Raw genomic sequence first — 15,937 nt, 5'->3', positions numbered from 1 at the left:
TTTTGCATATTTACCATCTTTTTTTTTCTTTGTTCCGTACGATTTTTTCAGATTTATCTTCTAGTTCATTATTTTTGTCTGTGTCTGAAAAGCTATTAGACCTATTCAGAAAACAGTTTTTGTAATTTGTTACAGATTTTATTTTTAAGTGATCTCTATACCAACATGGGGCTCGAACCCCCAAACCCGAGATTAAGAGTCACACTCTCTACCAGCTAAGCCAGCTAGGTGGCCCAGAACATTTTTAGTTTTAATTATTACTTTTTTTAGTTCTTGGTTTCTTTTAGATATGTTGGTTTTTCCTATTGGGTGCCTGATAATTCTAATATCTGATGTCTTTGCAGTTCTGATTTTCCTGTCTTTCCTGCTGGCTCTTGCTCATGGTGCTTTCTTTCCTGGTTGTTTTGTGACTTGTGTTTGTTTCATGATATTGTTGTTTGACTGTGAACTGATTTAAAAAAATTTCTTTCTCCTTTGGGAAATCTTTAAGGCCTGGGATGAAGATGAGTTCCTTCCAGGAGATTTGCTTTTGCTTCTTTTGGGCACGTGAGGGCATCATTGTACTAAGACTACTATTAAACCTAATTTTTGGCTTAAGACTCTTTTCAGGTATCTAGGTTGTATGTGTTGGGCTACAAACCTGCACTGGAGTAGCTCTCGGTTACAGATTCTTGGGGGAGATAATCTCCTCCTCTTCCTGACCCAGCACCAAGTTTTGAGCAGTTTTTGTTGTAGACCTCTGGTGGTGATAGTTGGGCAGGGAATAGATGAATTCTAATTGGCTTCAATCTGAGAGTGTAACACTTTGAGGATTCAGCCTTATGGGAGGTGGGAGGAGAATCTCCTTTTAGAGTCCCTATTTTAGGCAGTCCTGGGCTTTTGTTTTTAACTCACATGAGACAAAGTTCTATCAAAAGTGAACTATAAGCTTTTCCAGTTTGGGTAGATTTCTTTCATGTCTTCATCCCTACTATAATTTATCTTATTTTATTAGCCAAAATATACCACCACCATCCCCCCCCCACACACACACACACACATTTTAACATCTCTGAAATCTGTATAGCTCTTAAACTGATGGCATCCTGGATTGACTGGCAGCCAAGGTCAGGCATAACATAGATGTATTGTTTATGTGTGTATGAATATCAAAAGCAAAGCATCAAATTTTGCAGAATAACCACCAGTGGCTTGGAAGAAAATCTTGAGGCAGATGGTGGAGCATTCTTTTAACTCCTAGGAATCAAATGTCTATGGAGGGGAACTGTTCTTAGAGTGAATCAGACACATTCAGCAGCATTCCTGAAACATGAGTCAGAAGTTGGTTGGTGCTACATAACTGCAAAGTCATGCTGGAGAGTCCAGGGCCACCTGGTTTTCATTTTTTTAAGGATTATTTTATGAAATAATAAATCGCTTGTGTTCTTGATGGCACAGAGCATTGTGTGGAAGAGGAAGATTAAATGAGGAAGTTTTAGGCAAATGATTTTTTTCACTTATATTTTACTGTTTATAAATACCTAAGAGTAATTTATACTTAAAATAGATGACTAAGCCTAAAATATCTCTTTCTGTTCACGAGTTCAAGCCCTGCATTGGGCTCTGCTCTTGTCAGCTTAGTCTCTTTCTCTCTCCCTCGCTCGCTGCCCCTCTTCAGCTCACACACACTCTCTCCCTCTCAAAATAAATAACTAAACTCTAAAAAATTAAATATCTCTTTCAGTAAGTACAAAACTTACTGATTATAAAACTTATTAATTATAAGAAAGCATTATGTTATAGTTTTGACGGCTTGTATCCCTTTTTTAGTAGTGAATAAAGCAGTGGTATCTCTTTCAACCAATAATGCCTTAGAATAAAGGTAATAAAATTAAGTAATCTTTCATTTCTTGTCAGCTTCTGAGTACATTGGAGACTTTTTAAAAATCCAGTAATTTCAGATGGTAGCTGTACTTGTGGCGAGCGTAGCACAAGGTATAGACTTGTTAAATCACTATGTCATACTCCTGAAACCAATGTAACATTGTGTGTGTGTTGACTGTACTTCAATTTTCTAAAAAACCCACTGATTTTCGTTGCTTTTAGCAGGGGAGGGGCAGAGAGAGAGGGAGACACAGAATCCGAAACAGGCTCCAGGCTCTGAGCCATTAGCCCAGAGCCCGACGCGGGGCTCGAACTCACAGACCGCGAGATCGTGACCTGGCTGAAGTCGGACGCTTAACCGACTGCACCACCCAGGCGCCCCAACATCATTTGTTTTTGAGAGGGTCTTTCAAAAGGAGAGGGAGAGAACTATAGTAAAAGACAGGGTTTTTCTTTAGGATAGGGAAAATTTTACCATGTTCATATATTACTTACCTCCTTATTTCTAACAATTTGTGTCTATTTTTCTCTCTCTTTTTTTAAGTTACATTGCCTTTTTAAAAAAAAACTTTTCAAATGCTTATTTATTTTTGAGACAGAGAGAGATAGAGCATGAGTGGGGGAGGAACAGAGAGACAGGGAGATAACAGAATCTGAAGCAGGCTCCAGGCTCTAAGCTGTCAGCACAGTGCCTGATGCAGGGCTTGAACTCATGAACCGTGAGATCATGACCTGAGCTGAGCCACCCAGGCACCCCTATTTTTCTCTCTTCTTGATTACATTTGCTGGAGCCTTGTCTATTTCATAGTGTTTACAAAATCAAATCGCATTTACTTCCAATTAACTTTATTTTGGTTTTAACTAGCCCCATTCTTTACTTTTGGGGATTTTGTTGCTTTTATATCCAATCTCTTTGCTGTCTTAAAAAATATGATATTTGAAACTATACATTTTCCTCCAAATACTGCTTTGACTTTCCCACAAAGATTTAGATAGGTTGATATTTTTATTATTATTTTTAAAAGAAGTAACTAATCATAATTGCTGATATTTGCCGTATACTTTTATGGCCTGCAAAAGCAGTCTGTTTACATTTCTCTTTCTTTTTGTCCAAGTTCTTATTTGTGGAAACTTTGTTTTACAGATGACTGGGGACTCTTTATAGGAAAACATGAATGCAGTTAATGTTTAACTACAGATAAAAACATATAGCCTATTAAATATTTTGTTGTCTTTAATGAGATTTTTCTCAATAATCTAATATGTTCAGTTTCTATATGTGAACATATATAGCCATTATTTGTAGAATATAAAATCTGCAATAATGTTCTTCATTATGAATTATAGGGTTTAGATCCTTTCCAGCTTTTTTTTTTTTTTTAATGTTTATTTATTTTTGAGAGAGAGAGAAACAGAGTGCAAATGGGGAGGGGTTAGAGAAAGAGGGAGATACAGAATCTGAAGCAGGGTCCAGGCTCTAAGCTGTCAGTGCAGAGCCACAGGATCCTGACCTGAGCTGAAGTCAAACACTTAACCGACTGAGTCACCCACGCCCCCTGATCCTTTATAGCTTTACATATATTATAGCCTTAATCTGTCATTGATATTGAAGAATTAAAATTTTCCATTGTAATTGTATTTTTATAATTTTCATATGACATGGGTATTAATCTACATGATATAATTAGCTGTCATGTTGGTCCATATAAATTCTTTATTATTTTATTCATTATTGACTACCTTTTATCATATGCAGTAACCACCTGCCTTAAGTGCTTTTTTGCCCTAAATTCTGTTTCATCTGATATTAATATTGCTATCGCTGCTTTCCTTTTTTGTCAGTGTAGTTTATTTTTGCCCATTCTTTGATGTTTAGCTTTCCCAGGCCTCTTGGCTTCTATGTATCTATGTTAGTAATATATTATTTCATTGATTTTTAAATAATTTATGCTTTTTTCCCTTCTAATAGCAAGATTTCTACTATTTAGGATAATTTTAATTGTTATTCTTGGTTTATTTTACTTTCTATTTATGCTTCCTAACTTTTATTCTTGCTTCTTCAATTCTGCCTCTTCTATGAGTTTTACTTTGTTTCCTTTTTTTAAAGTCAATCTGACAGGGAAACTTAGTAGCTGAAACAACAAACATTTATTATCTCACCCAGTTTCTGAAAGTCAGGAATCTAGGAGGGGTTTAGCTGGGCAGGTCTGAATAGGGTGTGCTTGAGATTACAGTCTACAAGTCACCTGATGCTTCAGTCCTCTGAAGACTTGATTAGATGCTGGGAAGTTTGCTTCTAAGCTCACTCAGATAGCTGTGCTCAAAGACCATAGTTCATTGGTGGCTATTAGCTGGAGGCCTTGCTCCTTCCCACGTGGCCTCTCCACAGGATTATTCGGGATCTAGCAGATGGCTTCCCCCAGAGCAAATGGTCCAAGAGAGCGGGAAGGATCAAGGTGGAAGCTCTAATATCTTTTATCACCTAACCTTCCAAATGATAACTGTCACTTTTGTTGTATCCTATTGGTCACACAGACCAATCCTGGTACTGTGGGAAGGGACAGCACAAGGACGTAAATACAGGAGGCAGGGAGATCGGGAGCTATCTTGGAAGCTGGCTACCACAAACACCCAATTTTTAACTCCACCAGTAAATATCTGGAGTCCAAAAACATTCTTAACTCTCTATTTGCCTGTTTATAGGTATCTAATAAAATATAACTCGGGCTATCATATTGTAAAATAAGCATTTGCCGCCTCCTCCTCCTCCTCCTCCTCCTCCTCCTCCTCCTTCTTTAATTTTTAATTTTTTAAAATTTACATCCGAGTTAGTTAGCATATAGTGAAACAATGATTTCAGGAGTAGATTCCTTAATGCCCCTTACCCATTTAGCCCATCCCCCCTCCCACACCCCCTCCAGTAAACCTGTTTGTTCTCCATCTGTAAGAGTCTCTTATGTTTCGTCCCCCTCCCTGTTTTTATATTATTTTTGTTTCCCTTCCCTTATGTTCATCTGTTTTGTCTCTTAAAGTCCTCCTATGAGTGAAGTCATATGATTTTTGTCTTTCTCTGACTGACTAATTTCACTTAGCATAATAGCCTCCAGTTCCATCCACATAGTTGCAAAGGGCAAGATTTCATTCTTTTTGATTGCCGTGTAATACTCCACTGCATATATATACCACATCTTCTTTATCCGTTCATCCATCAATGGACATTTGGGCTCTTTCCATACTTTGGCTGTTGTTGGTAGCACTGCTATAAACATGGGGGTGCATGTGTCCCTTCAAAACAGCACACCTGTATCCCTTGGATAAATACCTAGTAGTGCAATTGCTACATCATAGGGTAGTTCTATTTTTAGTTTTTTGAGGAACTTCCATACTGTTTTCCAGAGTGGCTGCACCAGTTTGCATTCCCTTTTTTTTTTTTTTTTTTTTAAATGAGAGAGAGAGAACCCCAAGCAGACTCCACACCCAGTGCAGTACCTGATGCAGGGCTTGATCCCCAGCCCCTGGGACTGTGACCTGAGCCAAAATCAAGAGTCAAACGCTCAACCCAGGCACCCCAACCATTTGGCTTCTTTATCTTTTGACTTTCTCATACTTTCTCATTCTTTTTTTTTTCTTCTCATTCTTAATTAATTTGCTGTGAGTCTTTATAATTTAGGAAATCAATCTCTCTTCCATACCCTTTTTCTAATATTATATCAGTGAAGAAGACTTACCAACAACTGTAGTTAACGTCTCTGTGTCAAATTGCCACCAGAGAAAGAGGGCCAGTAGGAGATATATATTAATAGATTTATTACAAGGAATTGGCTTTTGCAGTTGTGAGGGCTGGCTAGAAAAGTCTGAAATCCATAAGGTAGGTCATCAGAGAAGCCACGCTGGAACTCTCTAGCAAGCCAAGGCTTTAATTCACAGGTGGAATTTCTTCCAAGCTTTGCTCTGAAGAGATTTCAACTGATGGAATCAGGCCCAGCCAGATAATCTAAGTAATCTCTTTTACTTAAAGTTAACTGATTATGAACTATAGACACATCTACAAAATACCTTCACAGTAATACCTAATGTAGTATTTGAGTGAATAACTGGGGGTTATCCTAGCCAAGTTGGCATGTAACATACCACTTTTCTTCAAAATCACTTTTTTTCAAACAGTAGCTTCCAGAGGCCTTGGTGTTCTTGAAGATATCAAATATGAAAAGATATATGCCTCCATATGTCTCCTATTTTGCCAAACTAATGTTGGTTTCCTGGCCCATTTGTTTACTAATGAAACTTATGTTTGAATTAAGTATGTTTTTTCAGTGATTCCTTTGGTTTCGTTTTAATGGCAAAATATAAAGCTGCTCTAACTTGAATAGAGCCTGCTTTTTTTTCAGGTTGGAAGGCTTAGAATTATTTTTTTTACAGTTAAAATTTAGTTTCTTTTCCCATAAGCCATGATCTTGGACTCTGCTAGTTAATTTTCATTTCCTCTCTGAGCTCTCTTTGTGTCCAGTCTCAGTTCTTTATTTGGGTGAAAAAATATTCTTTTATACTTTTATTGATTACATATGTGCCCGTTTTTCTGCATTCTTTGAGATTTCTATCTTTCAAAGGTTGGTTCTGCCTTTCCTCTTTCATGTTCTTTTAAAATATATTTATATTTTTTCTTTCCTAATACATTTCTCTAAATTACTTTGCATTTCACTGTTGCTACTTTACCCTGCTGAGTCCATTTTGTTTTTTAGTGTTTTACAGAATGATCTCACTTGGTAGTGTGATAATCCTGACAAGGTGTTGCATAGCAAATACATACAAGGATCCTCTAGACTAGACGTTCCCTTGCATTTATCTTCTTTAGGGATTAGCTTTCACCTCCTCCCGAATGTATTTTTGTGGTTTCTTATGGTTTATCCATTTCATTGATTGGGTTAACTGCGAGCTAATATAGTATTGTTATTTCTACAGGCCCTGTATTACTTTTCTATGTATTTCCGCTGCCTTGAGTTTAATTCCTTAAATCTTACTGTTGATACTGATGTTTTTCCTTATTTCAGTGATTCGTTTTTTAGAAATTTGGAGAGCAGGGAAAGCTTGGAGTCTGGGGCACAGTTACTCTTTGCCATCTTTCAGGAAGTCCTGAGGTATGTACTTTTAATTGATCTTGTTAGTTTACTTGTTTTTGGTTTTGTTTTTGTTTTTAATATTATGACAGAGTGTTTGTAATAGAAGGTCAAGAATCAGGAGAATTCTAGGGGCACCCGGGTGGCTCAGTCGGTTAAGCATCTGACTCTTGATTTCAGCTCAGGTCATGATTTCATGGTTTGTGAGTTTGAGCCCCACGTGAGTTGAGCCTGCTTGGGATTCTCTCTCTCTCTCTCTCTCTCTCTCTCTCTCTCTCTCTTTCTCTGTGTGTGTGTGTGTGTGTGTCTCAGAAACAAATAAACTAAAAAAAAAAAAAAGAGTAAGAAGAAGAATCAGAAAAATTCTATTTCAATCCTAGCTATTTTCCTAAATACCCTGTGTAACTTTGGCTAAAGTCCCTTCATTTTTATGGGCTTTAATCTCTCCATCTACAAAGTGTGGGAAAGAAAACTGTCCTTACCTTTTAGGAATGCCAAGAAAAATCTAAAAGTTTATGAGAAAGTCAAGAAAATTCAGGGCTTTTAGCCAAAAATAGTCTGAGGATCAGGCATTGGCAGTGGGAATGGAAGGGCAGGAACTTAGAAGTGAAGGAAACAGGGGCACCTGGCTAGCTCAGTCAGGAGAGCATGAGACTCTTGATCTCAGGGTAGTAAGTTTGAACCCCACATTGGATGTAGAGAGTACTTAAAAATAAAATCTTTAAAAAAAAAACACACACACAATATATCCATAACCCAGCTTGTCACTTCTTAACATTTGTTGCTTCAGATTTTTTTTTTTCTTTTAGAGAGGGAGCGAGCACAAGCTGGGGAGAGGGCCCGAGGGAGATGGAGAGAGAGAGAAAGAGAGAGAACCTCATGCAGGCTCCACACTCAGCGTGCAGAGCCCAACACAGGGCTCTATCCCACAAACCTGGGATCATAACCTGAGCCAAAATCAAGGGCCGGATGCCCAACCAACTGAGCCACCCAGGCACTCCTCAGAATTTTTATTTGAGAAGTTGAACATTATATATATAGTTGAATCCACTTTGTACCCTTTATGATAAAATCTCTTTCTCTTTCTTCCCAGTGGTGTTCATTATGTTAATGTATATCATTTTTGTGTGTTTTTTATATTTACTGTATAATATAATATATGCTAGTATTTTGCCTGTTTTTAAACTTTATATTATTATTATAATATATATTATAGAATATTATATTATTCTGCAAATTGCCTTTCCCTTTCAAGATTATTTTTTATATTTATCCATGGTAGTATATGTAATTCTAGTAGAGTCATTTTAACCATCAAATATTTTTATAGGATCAAATATCAAATATGCCTCAGTTTCTATTTTCTAGCTACCTATTGATGGACATTTAGATTGTTGCCAATTTTCAGTGTTACATTAGTGCTGTAATGAATATTCTTGTATAGTTCTCCTTGTACACACATGTAAGAGTTCTCTAGACTAGAGTGTCTTTTTAATGTTTATTTATTTGAGAGAATAATGTTTGTTTATTTATTTTGAGAGAGAGAGAGAAACAGAGCAAGTGGCAGGGGCAGAGGGAGAAGGAGGGAGGAATCCCAAGAAGGCTCTGCCCTGTCAACATTGAGCGTGGCACACGGCTCAATCTCATGAACTGTAAGATCATAACCTGAGCCAAAATTAAGAGTCAGAGGCTCAAATGACTGAGCTACCCATGCACCCCTAGACTAGACTATTTCTACTCAACTAGAGTTGTTGGGTCATGTGTTATGTGCATCTTAAACTTTACTAGTTATTGCCAAATCATTTTCCAAAACAGTTGTACCAATTTACCTTTCACTAGCAGTGTGTAAGTTCCTGGTTCTTCACATTCTCACCTATACTGGTTTTTGTAGACTTCAAAATGTTTTTTGGTCTGATGAATATGAGTAAACAATCTATTTTAATTTGCATTTCTCTTATTAGTAGAGAAATTGAGTTTCTTTTGTTTATTGGCTATTTGAGTTTTCTCTTCTGCAAATTGCTTGTTCATATCTTTTGCCCATTTTTCTATTAAGTTGTTTTCTACTTTCTTATTGTGGTGTCACATTTTTTTAATATATTCTAAATATTAACTCCTTGTAGGTAATATTTATTGCAGTCATATTCTCTTAGCCTGTGGCTTGTTTTTCACTTTATCTATGGTCTCTTGTTTTACAAAAGTTTTAAGTTATAATACTATCCTTTTTTTTTTTTTAAGTGAGCTCTAGGCCCACCATGGGACTTGAACTCATGACCCCAAGATCAAGAGTTGCATGATCTACCAGTTTTTTCCTTAACGTTTATATCCAACGTCATAAAAAAAATTCTCCAATATTCTCCTAAAAATGTTTCAATTTTGTTTTTTGCATTTAGGTCTTTGTCTAGATTTTTACTTTTTTGTTGTTGTTGTTGTTAATGTTTATATATTTTTGAGAGAGAGAGAGCACAAGCTGGGGAGAAGCAGAGAGAGAAAAGGACAGAGAACCTGAAGCAGGCTCTGTGCTGACAGCAGGGAGCCTGATGCAGGGCTCGAATCCACAAACCATGACATCATGACCTGAGCCAAAGTTGAACAGTTAACCACCTGAGCCACCCAGGTACCCCTAGAGTTTTCTTTTTTGTACATGATATAAAATAGGGATCTCATAATTTTTTAAATTATGAATTACTAATTATTCTAATATTATTTTTTCAATAATCCTTTTTTTTCCTACAAAATTTGCAATGTCACCTTGATCATATTTGTATTTATCTGCACTTAGCTCTCTATTCTGGTTCACTGGCAGCCTTGACAATCCCTATACTATTACCCTGGTGTTCAATATTATGTCTTTATTATAGGTCTTTTTTTTTTTTTTTTTTTTTTTTTTTTTTTTACATCCCCCTGACATTTATTATATAGGTGGAATTTTTTACCACTTGACCCCTTCACTCATTTTGCCCATTCCTCCACCCCCTCCTCTGGCAGCCACCTATTATTGGTCCTGGTAGAGTAAGTCTTACCTTGTTTTTTTAATAACTATCCTGGCTATTGTTGGCCCTTTAATCTTTTTTTTTTTAATATTTTATTTTTAAGTAATCTCTACGCTCAATATGGGGCTCTAATTCACAACCCTGAGATCAAGAGTCGCACGTTCCAGGGACTGAGCTAGCCAGGTGCCTGGCCCTTTCATCTTTCATGCGAAGTATAGGTTCTACAAAATAAGTCTACTGGGATTGTGCATGGAATTTGATTGAATTTTGAGATTAATTGGGGCCTGACTGCCTATCTTATTAACTTTTTTAAAAAATTATTTTTAATGTTTATTTATTTTTTAGGAGAGACAGAGCATGAGCGGGGAGAGACAGAGAGAGAGACACAGAATCTGAAGCAGGCTCTAGACTCTGAATTGTCAGCACAGAGGCCAGCGTGAGACTTGAATCCACAAACTGTGAGATCATGACCTGAGCTGAAGCAGGATGCTTAACCAACTCAGCTACCCAGGCACCTCTCTTACTAACTTTTTAATGTTGAACATAGTATATTTTTATTTAGTTAGTTTTATTTTATGTCTTAATATAAAGTTTTAGAATTTTATGTTAGGGTTTTAAATAATAATTTTTTCCTGTAGTTTTTTGTTTTTGTTTTCCTAGCCTGATAATAGAAACAAGTACAGTAGCAGAGAACACAGGAATGAATCTTTAAAAGGCTCTGAAGAGTAAGGGAGGAAATGTTTGGAAGGACTGTCCAGTTGTGTATTGATTCTGATGACAGCTTTGTACTGTGTCGATGGTAGCTAAGGTAGAACTATATTCCTCCTCATATCCTTCCCTGTACGCTTCCTAGTTAGAATTGTCACAAGAGAGATTTGCATGAGATTTTGAAGGTAAGAGTAAAGTAGTAGTCAATTTTGTGCTCTAAAGGTCAGTGTAGGGCAGGTGCAGTTACGTAGGTTACATGTTGTCAGTTGTCTGCTGGTTCAGTTTGTTGGTTTGGGGCAGGAGCCATATCCACTGGATCTCCTCCTTCATCCTCTCCAAATTCTGGGCCATGTTCATGTCCTCTATGCTGAGGAACACCAACCTACCATAGGGATCCCCTATAGCATTTAGAGTAGAAGAAGTGAGAAAGAGACACACACAGTTCATTTGTCCTCATGGGTCCCACTTTGTCCTCTGTCTCTCCCACATTGTATCTATCTTCCTTTTGCAGCTGCTGGCCTTGCTGACTTCAGGGCCAACGCCAGATGTAGAAGCAACAGACTTACACAGACTGCTTAACTAGCTCCCATGATTGCAAAAGACCCGATCCCCATAATAAATCCTTTACTCTATTTTACTCATAGTGGTCTGCTTCCTTGATCAAATCCTAATTGATACAATGCACATTTTCCTAAAGGTCCTAGAGCAGACACTGGAAAAATAGAATGAAGAAAATGGGAGTTGTATATGGCCTCTGAGGGAATGAGAGAATATCAGAGAATTCAGGGACAAGACACTAGTCTTCAATGAAATGCATAAACATTGATGCTATGGAGACTGCAATGGTTGGTGTCAGTGGAAAGGAGTCTGAGACATACTTCCATAGTGTTGCACAAATCCAAAATCTGGGAATGCAGGATCTATTTCTAACTAACTTTGTTTTCTGTTGTTGGTGATTTATTTTAGAAGCCCCTTAGTATAATCCTGACACAGTATGCATTCAGCAAACGTTTGTGGAATGAATTGAAATTAGACTACTTGAAATTAGACTAATTGAAATTAGACTTGAGCATCTTATGAGACTCACCTTTGCTGAAATACTATTAATTAGGCCAAAGAGAAATATTATTGCCCTGTCTTTGAGAAGAAAATGGGCACCTAAAAAGGTGGTACAATGTTGTCTCTTTTCATGGAGAAATATGAACTGGATGACAGAATCCTTGAATTTTGGAAATGGAGCCCTCTCATTTTCCAAATAAGTTCAAGAGAAGTTCGTTGACTTGTCAGTGGCAAAGTCTGTTTCAGAATCATGTTCATAGGAATCTCAGTCCATTGCTCTATTTAGTAAACTACAACCTCTTCCCTGCAAAACAGTCGAGTGAATTTCTTTATTGTGGATTTCAAAAGTTAAATCCAAGTACTGATAAGATCAATTTCAACTTGGAGAGAGATCACTGAAGTCCCAGGCCTTATCTCACTCAACATTTTATTCAACAACTTGGATAAAGACCCATGAGAAATAATTTTGAAATTTTCAGGTGACATAAACTGTAGTACCTATAACCTACTATATTGGTTTGGAGAGTTAGGATTTCAAATTCTAATTAATAGGCTAAAAGACAAAAATTTACAGGAATAATCAGAAAGTCCAGTATATACATTAAAATATATAGTTAGTACAGGAAGGGAAAAATTTGGTTTGGTACCAATTCATGAGAAAAAGGCCTGCAATTTTGTAGGAGTTAGTGAATAAGCAAAGGAGCTTTTTAAAAAAAATGTTTATTGCAGTCTTTGGACACAAGCAAATGGAGGAAGCAGGATGGGTCGTAGATGAAGCCATGAGGACAATTTGGAGCAAGTCCTAAGACAAAACTTTAAGCTGTGGTGTCTAAATCTTTTCTTAGAAATCAAGAGAAGCCAGTGCATAGCTTGTGGGTATCCCTGCTAGACTGGACTTTCTTACTCTTGATTATTCCACCTCCTCATCATGTGCCTGTAGCACTCTGCTCTTACCTGTATAAAGTGACTGCAGACCACCTTTCCCCCCCTGCTCACCTAAATCCATCCTTCATTCAAATCTAGCTCCAGCCCAATTCACTTCTCAACATGATTCATGGTGAGCTTTCCCCTCCTCTGAAATTCTCTTTTAGCCTGCTGCTTTTATTTCATGATGATTATGGGAACAATATTGGTGGCAGTGGTGATAAATAGCATTGGCCACATAAGAATTATCTGAGTATAATAAAACTTTGGGGAGAGATGGCTCATTTTGAAGACGATATAAATGCTAATTGTAAAAGCTAAAGAATGATGTAGTTTGGAAAAATACCTATTCTATTTTTGCTTTGAAATTTGGCACTTTTTTTTCAATTTACTAGTTTTTAGGATTATTTTTATTTTTTTTAAAGTTTATTTATTCATTTTGAGAAAGAGAGAGAGAGCATGAACCGAGGAGGGGCAGAGAGAGAGGGAGAGAGAGAATCCCAAGCAGGCTCTGCACTGTCAGTCCAGAGCCGGACGTGGGGCTTGATCTCACAAACCGCGATATCATGACCTGACTCGAACAAGAGTCAGATGCTCAACCACCTGAGCCACCCAGGTGCCCCTGAAGTTTGACTTTTTCAAAAAATTGTAAAATTATCTTAGAGCAAAGAGGGGCAACATAGAAATTAAGTCCCCGGGTGTTAAGTGACTTTGCTCAAAGTCACTAAAGGAGAGACAAATTTGATCCCCAATGTACTGGGGCCTACACTGTGTCTATCAGAATAGGCTCTTAGGAGTTTACATTGTAAGAAATAGAAGTCAACTATGCCTGATTTATTTGATCAACAAGTCTACTTAATGTATATTTATTGAGTGCTTACTCTGTGCTGGACAGTCTTCTAGGCCTTGGGGATACAGCAGCAAATAAACAAATTCCCTGTAGTAGGGGAGATAGACAATAAACAAACTCACAAATATATTGTATTTTGGATGCTAAAGAAGAAAAATAAAGAGAACTGAGTCAGATGTTAGAGAAGAGAAATGAAGAGGAAAGGAGTGCTTAGACAGGATGGGGTTAAGGCAGCCCGTTTAATAAAGTAACATTTGTGGAGGCCTGACTGGAGTGACGAAGCAAGTCAGATGGGCGTCTTGGGGAAGAGTGTTCCAAGAGTGTGCTCAGCATCTAGAAGAATAGCAGGGAGGCTAGTGTGGCCAGAGGAGAACAAGTGAGGAAGTGATAGGAAATGAGGTTAGAAAGGCAGCAAGCAAGGGGCCAATCCTATAGACCTTCATAAGTATTTTGGATTCTGAGTAAGATGAGAATCTCTGGGATGGTTCTGAGCAGAAGTGACAGGATCTGACTTACAGTTTTTAAAGAGCACTGGCACCTGGGTGGCTCAGTCAGTTAAGCGTCTGACTTTGGCTCAAGGCATAATCTCTTGGTTTGTGAGTTCAAGCCCCACATCGGGCTCTCTGCTGTCAGCACGGAGACTGCTTGGGATCCTCTGTCCCACTCTCTCTCTCTGCCCCTCCCCCGCTGGTTCTCTCTCTGTGTGTCTCAAAATAAATAAATAAATAAAATTATCAGGGCACCTGGGTGGCTCAGTTGGTTGAGCATCTGACTTTGCCTAAGGTCATGATCTCATGGTTTGTGAGTTCGAGCCCCACATTGGGCTCACTGCTGTCAGCACAGAGCCTGCTTAGGATCCTCTGACCCCCTGTCTCTCTACTCCTCCCTTCCTCACACTCTCTCTGTCTAAAATAAATAAACCTTTTTAAAAAAGAATTATCTCCACAATCATTGATAATGAAATATACGACAAAAATTATTTAAAAAAACAAAAACAAAAAACCACTGACTACTGTGTAAAGACATGAAGGACTGCATGGGAACAAAGGTGAAACTAGGGAGATAAGTTAAGAGGCTCTTGCAGTGGGGCCCCTGGGTGGCTCAGTCAGTTGGGGGTCCGACTCTTGGTTTTGGGGCAGGTCATGATCTCATGGTTCATGGGTTCAAGCTGAGCAGGACTCTCTGTCTCTCTCCCTCTCTGCCCCTCCCTCACGCATGCTTTCTCCCTCTCTCTCTCTCTCTCTCTCTCTCTCAAAAGAAATAAACTTAAAACAAAAAAGAGGCTATTGCAGTACTCTAGTGAGGGGTCATGGTGAGTACCACCAGTGAGTACCAGTGGAGGAGAAGGCCACTTTCAGAATTTCCTCATGGATTAGACATAGGGTTACAAAAAAGACTCAGAGAGTCTCCAGAGTTTGGGCCTGAACAACCAGAAGGAGTTGGATATTCATGGGCCCTCCTGGTAACTCAAGCTCTAAAAATGGGCATAAATGAAGAGGAGGAAGAGAGCCATAACCACTGTCAAAATCCTACCCCAGAGCCAGTCTGATGAAGCCTTTGTCACTGCCAGCACTGGACACTGCATGCTACCCCTGGCCTAGATATTGCTGTTGCTAGAATAAATTCTGCTTCCTTGCTTCATTCTCTGCATTACTATTGCCTGAGCCAACATTCCAGGTGGGCACAACCGATTGACCAAGTTCAGATCACATGCCTGCTCCCTAACTACAAGAGGTGCTGGGAAAGGAAGTATATGCTCCTTCTACTTTTTTCCCCCCTCCTTCTACTTTTAAAGTGGGATACTAGCCCTGCTTTTTACTCAAGTTCAAACGGTAGGGGATTCCTCAAAGACAAGAAGACAGTTCAGATGGGGGGGGAACCACAAAATCAAGGAATATACATGACAGTCTGTCGGAGGGGTCACTGTGGAAATGTGTTGGACTGCTGATACAGAAAGCCACTGTAACTCATTTAAAAGCTCATTGTTTAAGGGAATTTTAAACAAACAATCTGAGAGAATTTCATTCATAACTGGGAAAGCACTTCAAAGTATTCAACAGGAAGATGAACGTTGCATTATCACTCAATGGCACAGAGCATCAGTAACAGACTTCCTTTGGCTCTGCCCACTTCTCTCACCCCAGCCCTGCAAGGCTGGGATTCTTACAGAAGTGAGGCTTTCTTTCAAGGCACCCAGACCCTATCTGTGAACTACTTATCTGTTTTAATCATTGCAGCATCAGGGGAAAGTAAGGCCTAACCTTCTGAGGATTACCGAGGGAACCAAATGTATTTCAAATCAAAGGGTGATACCAAAGTCAGGCATTACTGAGCAGTGGTCTAAAGTTTTTTGACTTGCTATAAGAATGTCCATAAAACCCCACAAATAGGGGTGCCTAAGTGGCTCAGTTGGTTAAGCATCCAACTCT

The 15,937-nt window shown here is 38.4% G+C and overlaps 1 protein-coding gene across 1 annotated transcript in view; it reads left to right on the top strand.

The window, feature by feature from the left end:
• The window catches only part of SNRPE (small nuclear ribonucleoprotein polypeptide E), a 105,560-nt gene that overhangs the window by 38,568 nt on the left and 51,055 nt on the right, over positions 1-15,937 (top strand). The window contains exon 5 of the mRNA XM_045456350.1: positions 6,927-6,998. Coding sequence (XP_045312306.1) covers positions 6,927-6,997 — 71 coding nt within the window. The 3' untranslated portion in view covers position 6,998. The remainder of the gene's footprint in view (positions 1-6,926; positions 6,999-15,937) is intronic.

Source organism: Leopardus geoffroyi, chromosome C3 (assembly GCF_018350155.1).
Source record: "Leopardus geoffroyi isolate Oge1 chromosome C3, O.geoffroyi_Oge1_pat1.0, whole genome shotgun sequence".
Lineage (NCBI taxonomy): Eukaryota > Metazoa > Chordata > Mammalia > Carnivora > Felidae > Leopardus > Leopardus geoffroyi.
This window is presented reverse-complemented; position numbering and strand designations above follow the sequence as displayed.